This window comes from Ursus maritimus, unplaced genomic scaffold, assembly GCF_017311325.1.
Source record: "Ursus maritimus isolate PB19 unplaced genomic scaffold, ASM1731132v1 scaffold_7, whole genome shotgun sequence".
NCBI classification, from domain to species: Eukaryota; Metazoa; Chordata; class Mammalia; order Carnivora; family Ursidae; genus Ursus; species Ursus maritimus.
In genome coordinates this window covers 39,526,423-39,541,606 of record NW_024426885.1, presented here as the reverse complement: position 1 = coordinate 39,541,606, position 15,184 = coordinate 39,526,423, and the positions used below count along the sequence as shown (strand labels likewise).

The following is a 15,184-nucleotide window of genomic DNA, read 5'->3' as shown; positions in this document are numbered from 1 at the left end:
GAAATTGGAGCCCTTGCAGACTCAAAGTGAAGGCTGAAGCTCCAGGGTGAGCAGACAACCTGCCACTGGAAAGAACATCCCAGCATGTTTCCATCCTGGCGTCATTCCAGAAGAAACAGTACAAAGGGCCTGGCCTGGGTCTCACATCTGCACTTGGCCAGGGAGGTTTCAGCAGGCACCTTGACTTTCAGTCCCACCAAGACTAAATACAGAGGGAGAAGATATTGCCCCGAAGTTATCAAGTGTTCAAAGCTGAGTGTTCAAAAAAATTACAAGTATCTGCTAATAGTGGAAGGGTCGTTTACTTAACTCTAAGATTCTAAATTTAAATCTCCAACTATTCTATTTTCATCTAAATGTGGAAATATAGAAACCCCAGTATTACCATTACCAAGTACAACCATTGCCTAGATCAAGACCCCAACATTCAGGACACCAGAAGCCTCCCTGACTGTATCAGTAGGACCTCAAGATCCAGAAAACTTGACTCACAGTAGCCGAAGCCACTAAGGTCCTCAACCCCACCCCAATAACACAAATTCCAGGACAGGTAGTTCAGGCTCAGGCTCGCAGCTCAGCAATGCCATCAATGCCATTCCGCCCACCAGGCCATCCTCAGCAAACTGGCTTCTAATTGTCATTGCTTGTTCCTCAAGAATGCAAAGTGAATGCCTTACTGTTATGAGTTGAGTTGCAATCCCCCAAATTTTCGTGTGTTGAAGTCCTAACCCCCGGGGACTTCAGAATGTGATTTTATTTGGAAATAGGGTCGTTGCAGATGTAATCAGTTTAGATGAGATCATTAGGGTGGGCTCTAATCCAATAGGACTGGTGGTCTTATAAAAGGGGGAAATTTGGACACAGAGGCACCAATGCAGGAGAGACAATATGAAGACACAGGAGAAGGTGGCCATCTACCAGCCAAGGAGAATGGCCTGGAGCAGACCCTTCCCTCACAGCCCATAGAAGGAAGTAACCCCACTGACACCCGATTTGGGACTTCCAGCCTCCAGAACCGTGAGATACTAAATTTCTGTTGTGTAAGCCAGCACTCTGTGGCGCTCCGTTAGCCCCTAGCAAACAAACACGCTCGGTCTCAGGCTTTGTGTCTGCATTCGAAGCAGGAAGAAACAGCACCACCGAAGTGGAGACAACAGGGATTGTTCCTTTGATGAGAACTGCCGGAACTTTCCCTGACATCCGAATGCTTCCATCACTGTGACCAAAACCGTGCTACACGGAAGGAGAAGCCGGTGGGGAAGAGAGTGAGGCTGGCCAGCCAGCAGGCTCTGAGAGCTGAGGCAGAGGCCCTCGGCCTTCCATGCTCTCTGGGGAGATGCAACCCTGTTTTGCAAGGCAGGGTCGAGGAGCATGTAAGTAGAGGCTTTCGCAGAGCCAGCTCATCCAGTTCGCTGGAGCTCCTTTCTCCAACACAAGCAGCTCAGTTCTCCCATTCATAAAACCAGGCCGGCCTGCCAATGAGTCAGCACTGGAAACTCACCATCGGGCTGTGGTCAAGACACAGGAAACAAAAAACCCCAAAAAAGTCTGGCCTCCAGGACCCAAACATGACGCCACTAGCCCAACAGCAGCCAACCAGGGCTGGACACCTCCTGCACCATCCCCCATGCAGGGCCGGGATAGGACATGGGGCCCCTGATGTGCAAGCCCTGCCTCCCTGGTGGGAGCACCTTCAACTTCCAGCCCCCAAAGCCCTGGCAGTGCTATCGCTCTGGCCAGCCAGGCAAGGGGGGAAGAACGCAGCCGTGCCGCCTTCTGTTGCTGCTGTGAATAGGGCCACCGGGTGACAACGTCCTCTGTCAGCTGAGGACTCATAGCATCCTGCCAGATGTTCACCGTCCCAAATGCCCACCACTCGGGCCCACTCTAGGGTCTCTACTTGCTATTTTATCTAACTTTTCATGTACTCGTTGACCTATCCTCTGTCTGGGCCAGGCTTGTTCCAGGCAGTGGAAGTATGTAAACCAGCAGTAGTGGTCAGGGTCCCAGTGGAAGCAGCATCCTCAGACAGGACAGAAGGAAATGCAATGTACCACCTCACACCCGTTAAGACGGCTACTTTTTTTTTTCATAATAATATTTTTATTATATTATGTTATTCACCATACAGTACATCCCTGGTTTTTGATGTAAAGTTCGATGATTCATTAGTTGCATATAACACCCAGTGCACCATGCAATACGTGCTCTCCTTACTACTTTAAAAAAAAATTTTTTTTAAACATAAAATAACAAGTGCTGGCAAGGATGTGGAGAGACGAACCCCATGCACTGATGGTGGGAATGTAAAATGATACAACCACTGTGAAAAACAGCACGGCGTTTCCCCAAAAATTTTTAAATGGAATTACCATGGGATCCAGCAATTCCCCCTCTAGGTATGTGCCCTAAAGAATTGGGGACAGCAGAATCTTGAACACATATCTGTACACCCATGTTCATAGCAGCATTATTCACAGTAGCCAAAAGCAGAAGCCACTTAAATGTTCGCTGACAGACAAATGGAGAAACAAAATGCAGAATAAACATTCGATGGAATATTAGTCAGCATTAAAAAGGAAGGAAATTGGATGGAAGTGGATGATCCTTGAGGACATTATGCTGAGTGAACCAGCCAGTCACAACAAGACAAATACTGGGTGATTCCACTCATATGAGGGACCTAGAATAGCCCAGTTCATAGAGACAGAAAGCAGGCAGTGGCTGCCTGGAGCTGGGGTCGCAGAGTGGAGGGTGGGTGGAGTGGAGTTGATATCTAACGGGTACAAGGTTTCAGTTTGGGAAGCTCTAAGAGTTCTGGAGAGAGGTGGTGGTGATGGTGGCACCAATGTGAACGTACTTAACACTTCTGTGCTGTGCACTTACATGGTTAAGTTGGTAAATTTTATTTCATGTCAGTTTCACTACAACTTAAAAAAAAGAAGAAAATCGAATGAAGGGACCATAACAGAGGTACAAGCATTAGGGAGACCCCAGCAAGTGGAGCCACTCAGGAAGAGTGGGAGCCACCCTCCCCACAGCCCCAGGGGGCAAGGGGAGCAGTAAAAGTCCGAGCTCAGGGGAGGGGCCATAGGTAGAGAGGACTGCAGCATTGCCGAGACCCCACACCACAGCCAGGAGCAGGGATGGGGGAGAAATGCCAGGGATTCTGGCTCCCTCCATGCTCCACCTAGCATCTCCCACTGGTCACACTCAAGGGCAATTCAGAGAGTTAAGGAGCCCGGGTGCTACAGGGTCTTGGGGACTGTGCCTTCTTGGGGTGGCTCTGGGACAAGCTCAAGCAGCAGACAGGCAGCCTAGTGGCCCCTGAGCTCCTGGCTCTTTCGGTCTCATGATGGGATAGGCAACAAAGAAGTCAACCTAATCCTAGAGCATGCTCAGTACCACAAAGAAAATAAACCGGGTACTGTGAGGGAAAGTGGGGGGGGACACCCTGAAATGTCAGGGAAGATCTCTCTGCAAAAACGGCACTTCTGGACCGTAGGCACGGTATCAGGCAGGGTTCTCCAGAGCAGCAGAACCGATAGGGTGTGTAGACATAGAAAGAGATTTATCTTAAGGAACTGGCTCGTGCAGTTAATGGAGGCTGGCGGGTCCGACATCTGCAGAACATACTGAGGCCCGAGGGGGAGCTGGTGTTGCAGCTCCCATCCAGGTACCTGGGGCAGAATTCTCCCTTCCTCCAGGGAGCTCAGGCTCTGAGAAGCAGCCCACCCACATTGTGGAGGATGGGTAATCTTTTTTACTCAAAGTCCATTGATTTAAATGTTAATTACATCTAAAAAATACTTTCATAGCCACATCTAGACATGTTTGACCAAAAACTGGCCACTAGGGCCCAGCCAGATTGACACATGAAATTAACCATCATGGGCACGATTACCCATCTGGACCAGCCTCCTATGGAGCCACTAAGTTGGATATCCTGTTCATACCCTGCATGTCTTTCTTTTGCAGAGAAAACAACAAAAAAATCCCACTTCGCAATTGCGTCTGGTCAACAGGAAGCTCTAGTTTGGCAGGAAGAGGGCTGCTCTTCCAGAATCATCCCACAGAGGCCCCCCCTGGCGGACCAGGGACAGCCCTCCCAGCCAGCGGATGATGCAGGGGGGCAGGAAGTGCACAGACGGCTTCAGCGACTCCTCGAGCATCGGCAGCATGCCGGACGATGCCGACAGGGAGGTGAGCAGCCTCACGGACCGGGCGTTCCGCAGCTTGTGCATCTCCGAGGACGCGTCCTTCAATGACTCTGACCTGACCCTGTCCCCAGATATCACCCGCCAGGGGGTTGGGAATTTTCACCAGGGAACGGTGAGCCACACCCACAGGAAAAGCGGCATTTGGAGCCGGTTACCGTCGCAAGGCACCGAGCATGCGGGCTGGGCGGCCACATTCCAACAGCTACCCAAGTACGTTCAAGGGGAGGAAAAGTATCCCAAGAGCAGCCCCCCGTTGACCCCAGCCCAGAGGAGACTGGATGTGCCCATTTATGGCCTAAGGAGCAGCAGCAAGCCTGCTTCGAAAGTGTCATCACTAATTAAATCTTTTGACAGGACTGAGAGCCAACGTGGTGACAGCAGGCCTCCTGCCAGTAAGCCCCCAGCTCTCAAGAATCCCCCCAAATTTGCTCCTCTTCCAGAAAGTGGTGTCAACTTCTGCTTCGATTCTGCCTTTCTGACTGTCAGGAGGGTGCCCGCGGAAGTCTCTGGTGCCCATCAGAATAGCCACCAGCCTGGCAGGAAGCCCGGAGGGCAGGAGTCCCCCAAGAATCCGGAAATGGCCTGTCATGGCTCCAGCAGCTTCCTCCCAACACCCAAAGACGTGGCCAACTCGTATGAGTCCAAGTTCCCCTCCCCACCCCACAACCAAGCCAAGGGGGAGCCTGGAAGAGGTAACGAGTGGCCCCGCAAAGGGACCTTTCTTCACAGTGAAAACAGTGCCTTTGAGTCGTGGAACGCCCACCAGCCGAGGCTGCCCGAGAGAAAGGAGGCCACTGACCCTGTCCCAGAAAGCAAAGCTCCCAAGCTTTACGAGGATGCGCCCTTGTTAAGAGAGCCCCCAGCCCCTGAGCACAGAGTTTCTCCCTGCCAAGCCCTGGCCACCTGCAGCCAGGAGGAGAACAGGCTGGCAGCAGGGGCTCTCACTGCGTCTGGACCCTGGGGAGCCAGGGATCCTGGAGCCCAGGCGTTCACTGTGGAGGGAAAAGCTTCTGGCTCACAGCCTGACCCTCAGGTGAAGACGACACAGGCCCCATGGCGGAAACCAAAGCCTGGTAAAGGAAGGAAAGAAAGTCTACCAGATGCTTCGGAAGAGAAGAAGCAGGCCACCAGAAGAGGCCCAGCCTTGTATACAAAGCACAATCCCCAGGGACAATTTCCAGAAAATGAGGCTCTTGACCTGCCCATGGATCCCAATGAGCATTACAGTCCTCCTTTTAACATCAGTAAGCTTCTGACCCCCGTCATACCCACCAAGCATGTCATGGATCCATCCGACAGTCAGCCGGTGGAGATAACCCCATCACCCCCAGGACAGCTAAATGGGTACCAAGAGAAGGAGCCCACTGAATGTCAGTCTCAGGACAGCTACAAATCCAAAGCCCCCAGCCTGCTGTTCAACCTTAAGGATGTGCGGAAGCGTGTGAAGAGCACATACAGCCCCTCACCTCTCTTGAAAGGCCTTGAGGAGAAAACCAGAAGCAAGCAAGAATCCATGAGCAATGGCGTCGTCCTTCCCAATGGGCTGGAGGAGAGCCCTCCCAACGAGCTTTCTAAGGAAAGACCAGCTGAAGGCCCTCCTGGGTCGCACGTCAGTAGCCAGGACCCTAAATCTGACCTTGGTGCAGCCAATGCAGACAACTGTCTAACTCTTAGCTCACCTCCAGCTACCACCCAAGCCCCCTTCTGCATCAATGGGGAGGGAGCTGACAGAAACAGCTACGAGAAGGACGATGGAGACCCGGAGATGGGCACCACCAGGTCGGGCAAGGGTCCGGATGCCGGGGAACACTGCCCCAGGAAGCACCTGTCCCTGACAATTTGCAGCAGACAGCCTGAGGCAGGGAAGGCTGCAGAGAAACCAAAGACCCCCAGCCTCGAGAAGGGGTTCTTGAGATCCGTGTCTCAAGACACAGAACCTGAGAGAGAGGCAGGACTTCAGAATCCAAGCTTCAACCAGAAATTCTCACCAGGGCCCCTCTCTCCCGAGGAAGAAGACGTGTTTTACAGTGACAGCCAATCTGATTTCATGCCAGCCTTCAAAAGTAAGGCCAAATTCAGCACCAGCTCTTCAGATCAGTCCTTTGCCTCATTTGAGGATCAGCAGAAAATGTGGTTTACCGAGAGCCAGCAGGAAGACAGGAGGAAAGATGGAAGTGCAGGAGACAGTCAGAAGGACGAGAAGGAGAACGCGGCGGGGAAAGGTGAGCTTGAGCACTGTGCCCTGAGTAACGGGCCCGCGTGCGTGCAGGAGCGCAGCAAGGAGGAATCGTTGCAAGGAGAAGGGGAAGGTTTGTCTGGATGTAGACCCCGGAAGGCATCGAGAGGGGAGGCTAACTTCAGAGGCACTTGGACGGGCGGAAGTAAGGATACAGCCAAAGACCTTACCCCCTCACCGTCTTCCACTTCAAACAAGCACATACTGTTTGCAATTAAAGACAACACCCTCAGGGCCACCCCCGTGATAAAACCCATCATGCTGCCCCTCCTGAGGACCATGTCATCGGAGGACCCTCTAAGTGGCAGCCACAGAGAGGACAACCTGCCAAAGCCAGGCTGGGGAGAAGAGGCTGGTCTTGGTGGCCCCGAGAGCCAGGAAATGGCCAACACCCCGACCCCTGCCAGCATGCAGGACACACACTCGAAGCACACAGCCTGGGAGGGCATGGAGGACCACAGGCAGGTGCCCGGCATGGCCCGGATGGAGACTTCCCAGCCAGTCCCAACAAGACACGTCCCGTCTCCTCCACTCATGAGAGGGAGCGAAGGGCCGAAGCCACACCCACAGGCTGCACGTCACGTTGGGGCGAACGAAGGCAAGAACAGTTCCACGGACCAGGGGAAGCTGACTGCTCCAAGGTGCATCCCCACCATCACTTTGCCCCAAGGAGACCCAGAAGACCAGCCATCCCCACGGCAGTTGGGAACATGTTGGGAGGAGCACACAAGAGATTTCAAAAGTCACTTACTGTCTACACCCAGAGCAGGGCCCCCAGGGAGAAGACTGGTCCCCGGCGAGATGGCTATTTCCCCCAATGCCAGCTCCCTGGACGAGAGCAGCGCGTGCTCCCCTGCGACCAGCGGCATTTGGGATGATGCTTCCCAGGCCCCCCCAGAACCGGGCCTGCTGCTAGGGGAGCCTCCTCACCCCAGCCCCTGGGCCAGCCTCTACCCGGCCAGGGTCGCCCGTAGGGAGGACCTGACACACGCCCTCACGTGGGAGGCTGGCTCAGACCCCCAACTTGAGCCATCCGCAGAAGACCTCAGGACACTTTCTCCAAGAGGGTTGGTGCTGGACATGGCCACCAGCTCAGCAGGCCTCCCAGAGAAGCCAGAGGCTTCTGCTCAGCTGGAGAGGGCGGCCGGCAAGCCCCCGGCGGTCCCACCCAAAACAGAGAAGGCCCTGCGGCGGGCGAAAAAGCTGGCAAGCAAGAGGAGAAAGACCGACCAACTCCAAGAAAGGCATGGTGAACCCGCAGAAGAAAAGCCCTTCCTGGAGGACTGGGAGCGTAGGCCACCATCCCCTGGAGAGAAGCCCCGACCCAGGTTCCCCGAGGTCCGTTCCCTGCCCCCTCCCGTCCACCGCCACTCAGTGTCTGCCTTCTCCGAGCCACTCAGGAGGCAGCCCGGGGCATCCCAGTCCCTTATGCCTCTGGCTCCTTACCCTGCCACCCAGAAGGTCCTCCAAGACCCCCAATCCGGAGAGTACTTTGTCTTCGATCTGCCACTCCAGGTGAAAATCAAGACCTTCTACGACCCAGAGACGGGCAAATATGTCAAGGTCCCCATCCCATCCTCTGAGGGGGGTTCCCCCGACCCGCCCCCGCCAAACACACCTGATTCTCCCTACATGCTGTACCCCCACTTCCGGCCCCTGCCCTTGATGCCACCGCGATGCTCTTCTCAGCTCTCTGCCCCCACCTTCTTCAGGCAGGCCCCGCACACCCCCGAGGCGGCTGGCCCTGGCTCCCAGAGGGCCCGTGAGGCCGGCAGACAGGTGCCACCTCCCCGGTGCCCAGGGGAGGAGGGGGGAGACACTCCACGCCTGGGCATCATCTCCACCAACGACCTAGAGGACTTTGCCACCGAAGGCATTTCTTGAGAATTGCAGCAGACAACCCCCCTCAAATAAACCCAGAAGAACTTACTTCCCCTTTCCCCAGAACAATCAATCAATCACACACACACACACACACACACACACACACACACACACACATCAACACATACTTAGCCATGTGGGATCCCTAAAGTATCAAAGGAAGTGGGGATTCTGAGAAAACCCCACCTGAAGGGCTTCCTGGGGCTTTCCTGCTTGGGAGGGCGCTCTTTGCATGATCAGGTCCCTCTCAAGCCCCTTCCCGGATCCTGGATCTGCTCCCCTTCCCCCTTCCTTCTCCCCTCCCTCCTGTCCTCACCCTGTCCTCCTCTGGCCATGCCACTGGGGGGAGTCCAGCCTGATTCCTAATGGCCGCTCTGCTCGGGCACCCCACCTACTTCTTCTCAAGGGCCGGCTCATGCAGTGAGCAAACTCCCAAGCCCCCAGAAACGCTGCACTGCATTGAGGCCAGCCCTGCCCGGTGAGCAGACCACCCGGCCCAGCCCCTCCATGTCCAGCATGGCACAGAGAAGCGTCTCTACACTCACTCCCACGCAGCAACCTTTTCCAGCTCACTGCAGGCAGAAATGGCTAAGGACTGCCCCGAAGGCAACCCTGCAGAAAGGTTTATTTGGATAGAATGGGTTTTCTTTACTGAGGAAGTTCTCCTCTGAAGGCTATTTTCTGATAAAGAAAAGGCTACCTTTCTAAAAGTGAAACAAGCCTGCAGATGTGGTTCTGTCTTGGACTGGTCTTCCATCTGTGGGCAGTGGCATGTCTGGACTGGTGAGTAAGTGCCTTGTGCTGTCCAGGCCTTCCATCGCCGCCGGCCACGCAGGGCCATCACTCTGAACAGGGCAACCTCGGCCCCTGCTGCCGTCCCGGTGCTCCTTCTGGAGCCCTCAGCACTGTCTCTGCCTTGGCGGGCCCGGGCTCTCCCTTCGTGTCGGGGGACAAAGAGGAGGGAGAGCCAAGCTCACCATCACGGCTGGCCCAGGGAACTGAATCAGGCCCCAGGTGTCCCAATTTCATGACTGTTAGCCTATGCCCTGTGCTCGAAAGGAAATTGTATTTTCCCAACTTCCAGGCCTTTGGGGATATGGAGGAAAGTATCTGATTCAGGTCAAGGGAGCAAAAGGCAATAAGCATCTCTGCACCTCTGAGAACAGAGGAGTCTGCGAGCACATGCCCACTGTGGGCAACTGTGCGAGGAAGGAAAGCAGGCTGGTTTCATGGGCTTCCACCCAGGGCATCCGCTGAAGCAACGTCATTCTTGTGCTATGGGAAAGGCAGGGCCAAGCACGTCTCCCTCCTTGCTTAGAGAGGGCAGCTGTCGACGCAGCTGTCGGGACTGTGCTGCCCACGTCCGTCCCCAGGGACCCCACAAACTGCATCATCCTTGTTCCTTTGGCAAAGATGCTGTTTCCAGGCTGGAAAGATGGCAAGGCCCAGAACTCACCAAGTCCCAGACTTGCACCAATACAAGGGCTCCAACTTATTCTTGGTCATGATTTGGGTTCAGGATTTTCTACCTGTTTGTTTTCCCAACAAGTACGGCCACACCTTAATTTCACTGTGAAAATACTACACAAATCCCCTGGCTCAATGCCATGGTGAGACAACCAGACGATGAGCTAGGAACGTAGACCGGCTGCCGTCCGAGGAGTCTGGTTCCCACAAGGCACGCATTGGGGTGTCAGTGAGAAGGACGATCTTGGCTCTGCCGCTGTGGCTAAGCATCCTCTCACCTTTCTTTCATCTTACGCAGATAGGAAAGGTGATAGCTCATTTAAAATTCTCAGGGCCCAGGAAAAGAACTGCCTAACAAAAATAGAAACCCTGGGCTAAAAAAAAACAACAACCATAGTAATAATAACGATGTCGCCACAAGGAATAATATACTTTCCTTAGGGGAGCTTGTGTGGGGGGAAGCAGTCATCTTCTGTCTTAGAAACAATATAAGCAGAGCTATTGATCGAGCTAAAAGCATCAAGGTAGATATTTGGAGATCAAGGTCACCTTCCTTGTGAATGCACAAGAGGAACAGGGCATCTGGCAGCATGCAGCATCCACTCGGAGAGCAGGGATTCCCGGGACACCTGGCTCCCCAGCAGGTCAGCCAGAAGGAAGGCCTCCATCACTTACAGCAAGGTGCCTATGTTCCTAGGAGGCAGGTAATGCTTCCTGGGGACGAAATCAATGAAGACCAGCTCATTTGCAAATAATGTGCTCCTCTTTCCTTCCTCCCTTCTTCTCTCTTTCCCTCTCTTCCTCTCTTTCTCTCCTTTTCCCTATCTCCCTTTCTATTTTCCTCCCTCTTACTACAAACATTTTCAGAGTTTCCATTCTGTGCCAGGCACTTTACTGGGCACTAAAGATATACCATGATAATTAGATCTGGTCTCCACACCCAAAGAATTAAAATCTAACTGAGAAGAAAAACAATTATAGTCCCGTGTGGTAAGTAATTTAGCAGAGTGGTCTGAGGAGCACCTAACTCAGCCCGGGAAGAAAAGGGGCTTCGTAAAGGAGACGGCACCTAAGCTGAGTCAGGAAACACCAAGTAGTACATCAGCTTAGGAAGAAACCAGAATTTCCCCAACTTTAATCTATCAAACAAAGATGACGTTTGTAAAATACTAATAGATTGTCAAAGTATAAGGCTTAGCTAATTGCTAATTAGCATTTTTAATCAGCACAGGAATGAAACCGGTATAGCCTCACAGGATAGACCTTTGTTGATATGTCCCTTCAGCTTCTGAATTAATATTTCACTCCTTTGAGTTACCAAAAAAAACTTTTATTTCTACCATTGTGTGTAATAGGACAGTGGTGAGAACTGTGAAAACATATTATGTGTGGAAATTGTGGGTCGAAGCCATGCCTGCATCTTCGATTTAGTGCACTGGCCCTTCTGTGAGGTATGGCCCCTCTGAGTGTTTCCTGGGAAGGTACATAAATGTATCTCAAGGGAACAATCAAAGGTCCTGGGGCTATTCAGTGGAAAGTGACCAAGAGCTCACACTGTCAGTCACATGCTATGTACCAGCCCTGGAGCCGGGAGCTTTGAGACTGGCCTCCACCCTCACAACAAACCTCTGAGAGGTACCCTTGTTCGCAAAGGCACTGAGACGTTGAGTAAATTCCCACAGTCCCATAGTCACTGAGTGAACGGGCCATGCCAGGACCTCGGGTCACTCTCACTCTCACTAGGTGACACTCTTAACACCCCACTCACACTTCTCTAAGTGTAATCCATGGAACAGCAGCCTCCACATCAACAGGGACCTTGTTAGAAATCCCAGACTCTCAGTCTGCATTTTCGCCAGAGCTCCCACTGATTCATTGCACAGGAAACTTTGAGAAGTGCTGGGAGCCTCTGTTTGGTCTGGAAGGGAAAAGATTACAGGAGACATACCCATGTCTTCATGTCTACAGCTTCGCCATGGGCACGGGAAGAGAGCCTTACACGTCAGGGTGGGAGAGAGCCAGGGAGGCCGATTCATTCCCACTACAAGAAGGGCGTGCCAATAACTACACAGCTGTGTCCACCTGGTTAGCGCAGCCTGGGGAGCACTAAGCTCCCCATCACCGGAAATGTGCCGTAGAAGCTAATGACCCCCTTTCTAAGACAAGGATGGATTCAATGTTCAACGCGTCCTAACTACATCACTGAGACCCGGGCCCAGAGTTCCCACCGGTGGAGCCACTTCAGCAGAGGGATAGTAGGAGGGAGGACCATCAGGGGTTGCCCATGGGCAGGGAGAACACAGAGGCACTCCTTCTCCAGGTGGAAAGCTGTGGACGGGCATAGGCACAGCCAGGTTCTAGGACTGTCCCACACAGTCACCAGTCCTGCCAGAGCCAGGCCCAGGCGTTCCCTGAAGCTCTGAAAGGAGGTCATGGACTGATCTTCCCAGAAGAGAGGAATGAGCGCTCCCTTCCAAGGCGGTGGAGCCAGTGCTCCCAGCACACAAGGAGATCATGTGGGATTAAGGAACCACACACATCATCATCCCCAAGCAAAGCCAGTCTTGGCTGTGTTCAGCATTCAGCCACACGCAGTTTTGTTTCTAAGTCTTCTCACTTTTCTAGCACTGTTCTCCAACTCAGCATATTCTAGGCACTGCCATGCTGACACCATTTTCCAGGTCTTTCCATGCCATCGGTTCTCCTCCTGAGTCCCAGCCCTGACCTCCTTCTCTCATTCCCATCCTTCCCAAGCTCAGAAGTGCACCTTGCTCTCTTTAGAGCCTTCTCATCCCCCTTCATCATAATGTGTTGAGCGACCTCGTGGGTGCCCGCCATCCTGTCTTCTATGGTCAGTCCTATATTTTCCTTTGAATTTGGAAATTTTTAGGCTGGTGTGTTCTTCTTCCACATATTCTCCTAGGTAGATACAAATTTGAGATGGCATGGTCAGTCTCACTTGGTATTCCTGTGCTTTCAGTAGCCCTTTCTTCCCTGCCGATCAAGATGGAACGCACCAGCAAGCCAGGTCAAGAACCGACCAGCACTGCTATGGTGGAGCCCCATCTCCACTCTTCCTTATACGGGTAGCCTGTTGCGTACCTGTGTGAGTACGCGGAGGGCCCTCTGTCCAGCCAGCTGATCCACTGTATCGGGCAGTGTGATTTCAATGGCCTCGCCATCAATCCTGACCCCCACACACTTACCACATCTCTTCTGCCAGGTGTGCTGACTTCCCAGATGGTGGATACCTTCTGATGGAAACCTTTTGACCCATGTTCAACATCAGTATTCATTAGGAAAACGCAAATCAAGATGACAAAGTGGTATCGCCTCATAGCCATAAGGCTGGTTAGTGTTTAAAAAAATAAAAGGTAAAGAAAACAAATGTTGGCGAGGATGTGGAGAACCTGGAACCCTTGCACACTGCTTGTAGGAATAGAAAATGGAGAAGCCGCTGTAAGACACAGCATGGCAGTTACTCAAAAAGCTGAACATGGAATCCCCACACGGGCTAGAAATTCCACGCCTAGGTAGATACACGAAAGACGTGAAAGCAGAAATTCAAACAGATATTTGCACACCCATGTTCATAGCAGCATTATTGACAGAATAGCCAAAAGTTGGAAGTAACCCAAATGTCAGTCAACAGATAAACGGACAAACAAAATGTCGTCTATCCGTACAATGGAATATTATTCAGCCTTAAAAAGGAAGGAAATTCTGACACCCGCTGTGAGGATGAACATTGAGGACACTGTGCCGTGTGCAATAAACCAGTCAAAGAAGGACAAATACTGTATGATTCCACTTTTACGAGGTGCCCGAGTAGTCAAATCCAGAGACAGAAGGCACAATGGCGGTTGCCAGGGCCGGGGGAGGGAGGATGGGGAGTTGATGTTTCGTGGCTGCAGAGTCCCAGCTGGGGAAGATCAAAAAGGTCTGGAGACGGTTGGTGGTGAATGTACTTAAATGTACACTTAAGGGTGGCTAAGACGGTCAGTTTTACAGTGTGTATGTTTTGTCACGATTTAAAGAACAGAAATATAAAGCCTTTGACCAGCACTAACAGCCCATTCACCCCAAGGCCCCAGAGCAGCAAGGGAGTTCAAAGGAAACTGTGCCCCTCCTGGGGACGAGAACAGACTGGGCTCCATCTTCTCCTGGAGACAGAGGTGCACGGGCCAGAGGAAGGCAGGATTTGGGACTGTGGGCCAAATCGAGAAGGGGCAGGGGTCCCGCTCAGACCCACACTCTGGCGATGGCAGAACAGCCTTACCGGCCTCCAAAGAGAAAAATGGTGGAAGAAAAAAGCTCCAGGGCTCTCCTTTCAAGCCAGGTCCTCCCCCTACTGGCCTTCCCGGCTCAGCGCCACAATGCCCACTTCCTGGCAGCCCAAGCCACAGCCCCCATCCCCACTGCTCCCAATCTCTTGCCCCCAGTTCAATCAGACCCCAAACCTGTGAATTCTATCTCCAGGCATCTGTCAGTATGCACCATTCGTCTGCACCCCACCACCACCCTTCACCCAAACTGCTGCTAGAGCCCCCCCCCACTGCTCCCCCTCCCAGTATGATACCTTCCTCTCTCCCCACAGGGAATCCAGAGCCCTGAATAATGCCCCACCCTGATCCAGAATGTTCCAGGACTTCCTGCTCACCTCAGCAGAGTCAGCTCCAGAGGAAGACATGCACATACTGGGTCCACATACCGGGGCCTCAGTTCTCAGTGGCCTCATCACCTGCTTCTTGGCCTCCAGTCATCCTGGGCTCTTCAAGTTGACCAAATGGGCCATTTCCAGCCCTTTGCACATTCTCTGACCCCTCCACAGGAGGTTGGGTCTGTGTCTCTTTGCCCACTGGTCTGTGCCCAACAGGATAGAGTTGGTGTGCAATGCCAAGGCCAGGTCAAAAAACGCCATGCCACATTCCCCTGTCCCCTGGAACACACACTCCTCAAGTCCCCAGCGGCCATGGAGCAGTCCACGTCCCCTGGCTCACTCTGCTGAGAAGAGGCCAACACTGACCAGGTGGAGATAGTCTGGAGAGGCCCTGAGACCATATGGAAAGAAAGGGAGAGATCCCAGCCCTCCTGTTCCAGCTTCTGCTTCTGGCCGCCTGAGCCAGAAGCACCTCACCAAGCCGTCGCCAGATTCCTGACCCACAAAACCATGAGAGATAATAAACTAAGTGCTGTTATTTTAAGCCACTAAACTTTAGAATAGTTTGGACACAGCAAAGCAAGACGGGAACTCTCTCTCTCTCTCTGCCAGCCTCCATTCCCTGTCCACTCTCACCCTCTCCCTGCCAGCCTCGTCTTGCCTAACTCAGGGGTACCCTAACGCTCCCCAGCTTAGACCGCGTCCTCTCGGAGGCCA

At 53.0% G+C, this 15,184-nt stretch overlaps 1 protein-coding gene across 1 annotated transcript; it reads left to right on the top strand.

Annotated features, from left to right (window-relative positions):
* Positions 1-4,119: 4,119 nt before the first annotated feature.
* Positions 4,120-8,340, top strand: CUNH10orf71 (chromosome unknown C10orf71 homolog). Its single transcript, XM_008696332.1, has one exon. It carries the CDS (start codon positions 4,120-4,122, stop codon positions 8,338-8,340), a length of 4,221 nt encoding a protein of 1,406 aa, XP_008694554.1.
* The last annotated feature ends 6,844 nt before the right edge of the window (positions 8,341-15,184 follow it).

Excerpts from the sequence above, each read along its gene's own strand:
- CUNH10orf71 (XM_008696332.1), top strand. The coding sequence starts at position 4,120 with ATGATGCAGGGGGGCAGGAAGTGCACAGACGGCTTCAGCGACTCCTCG.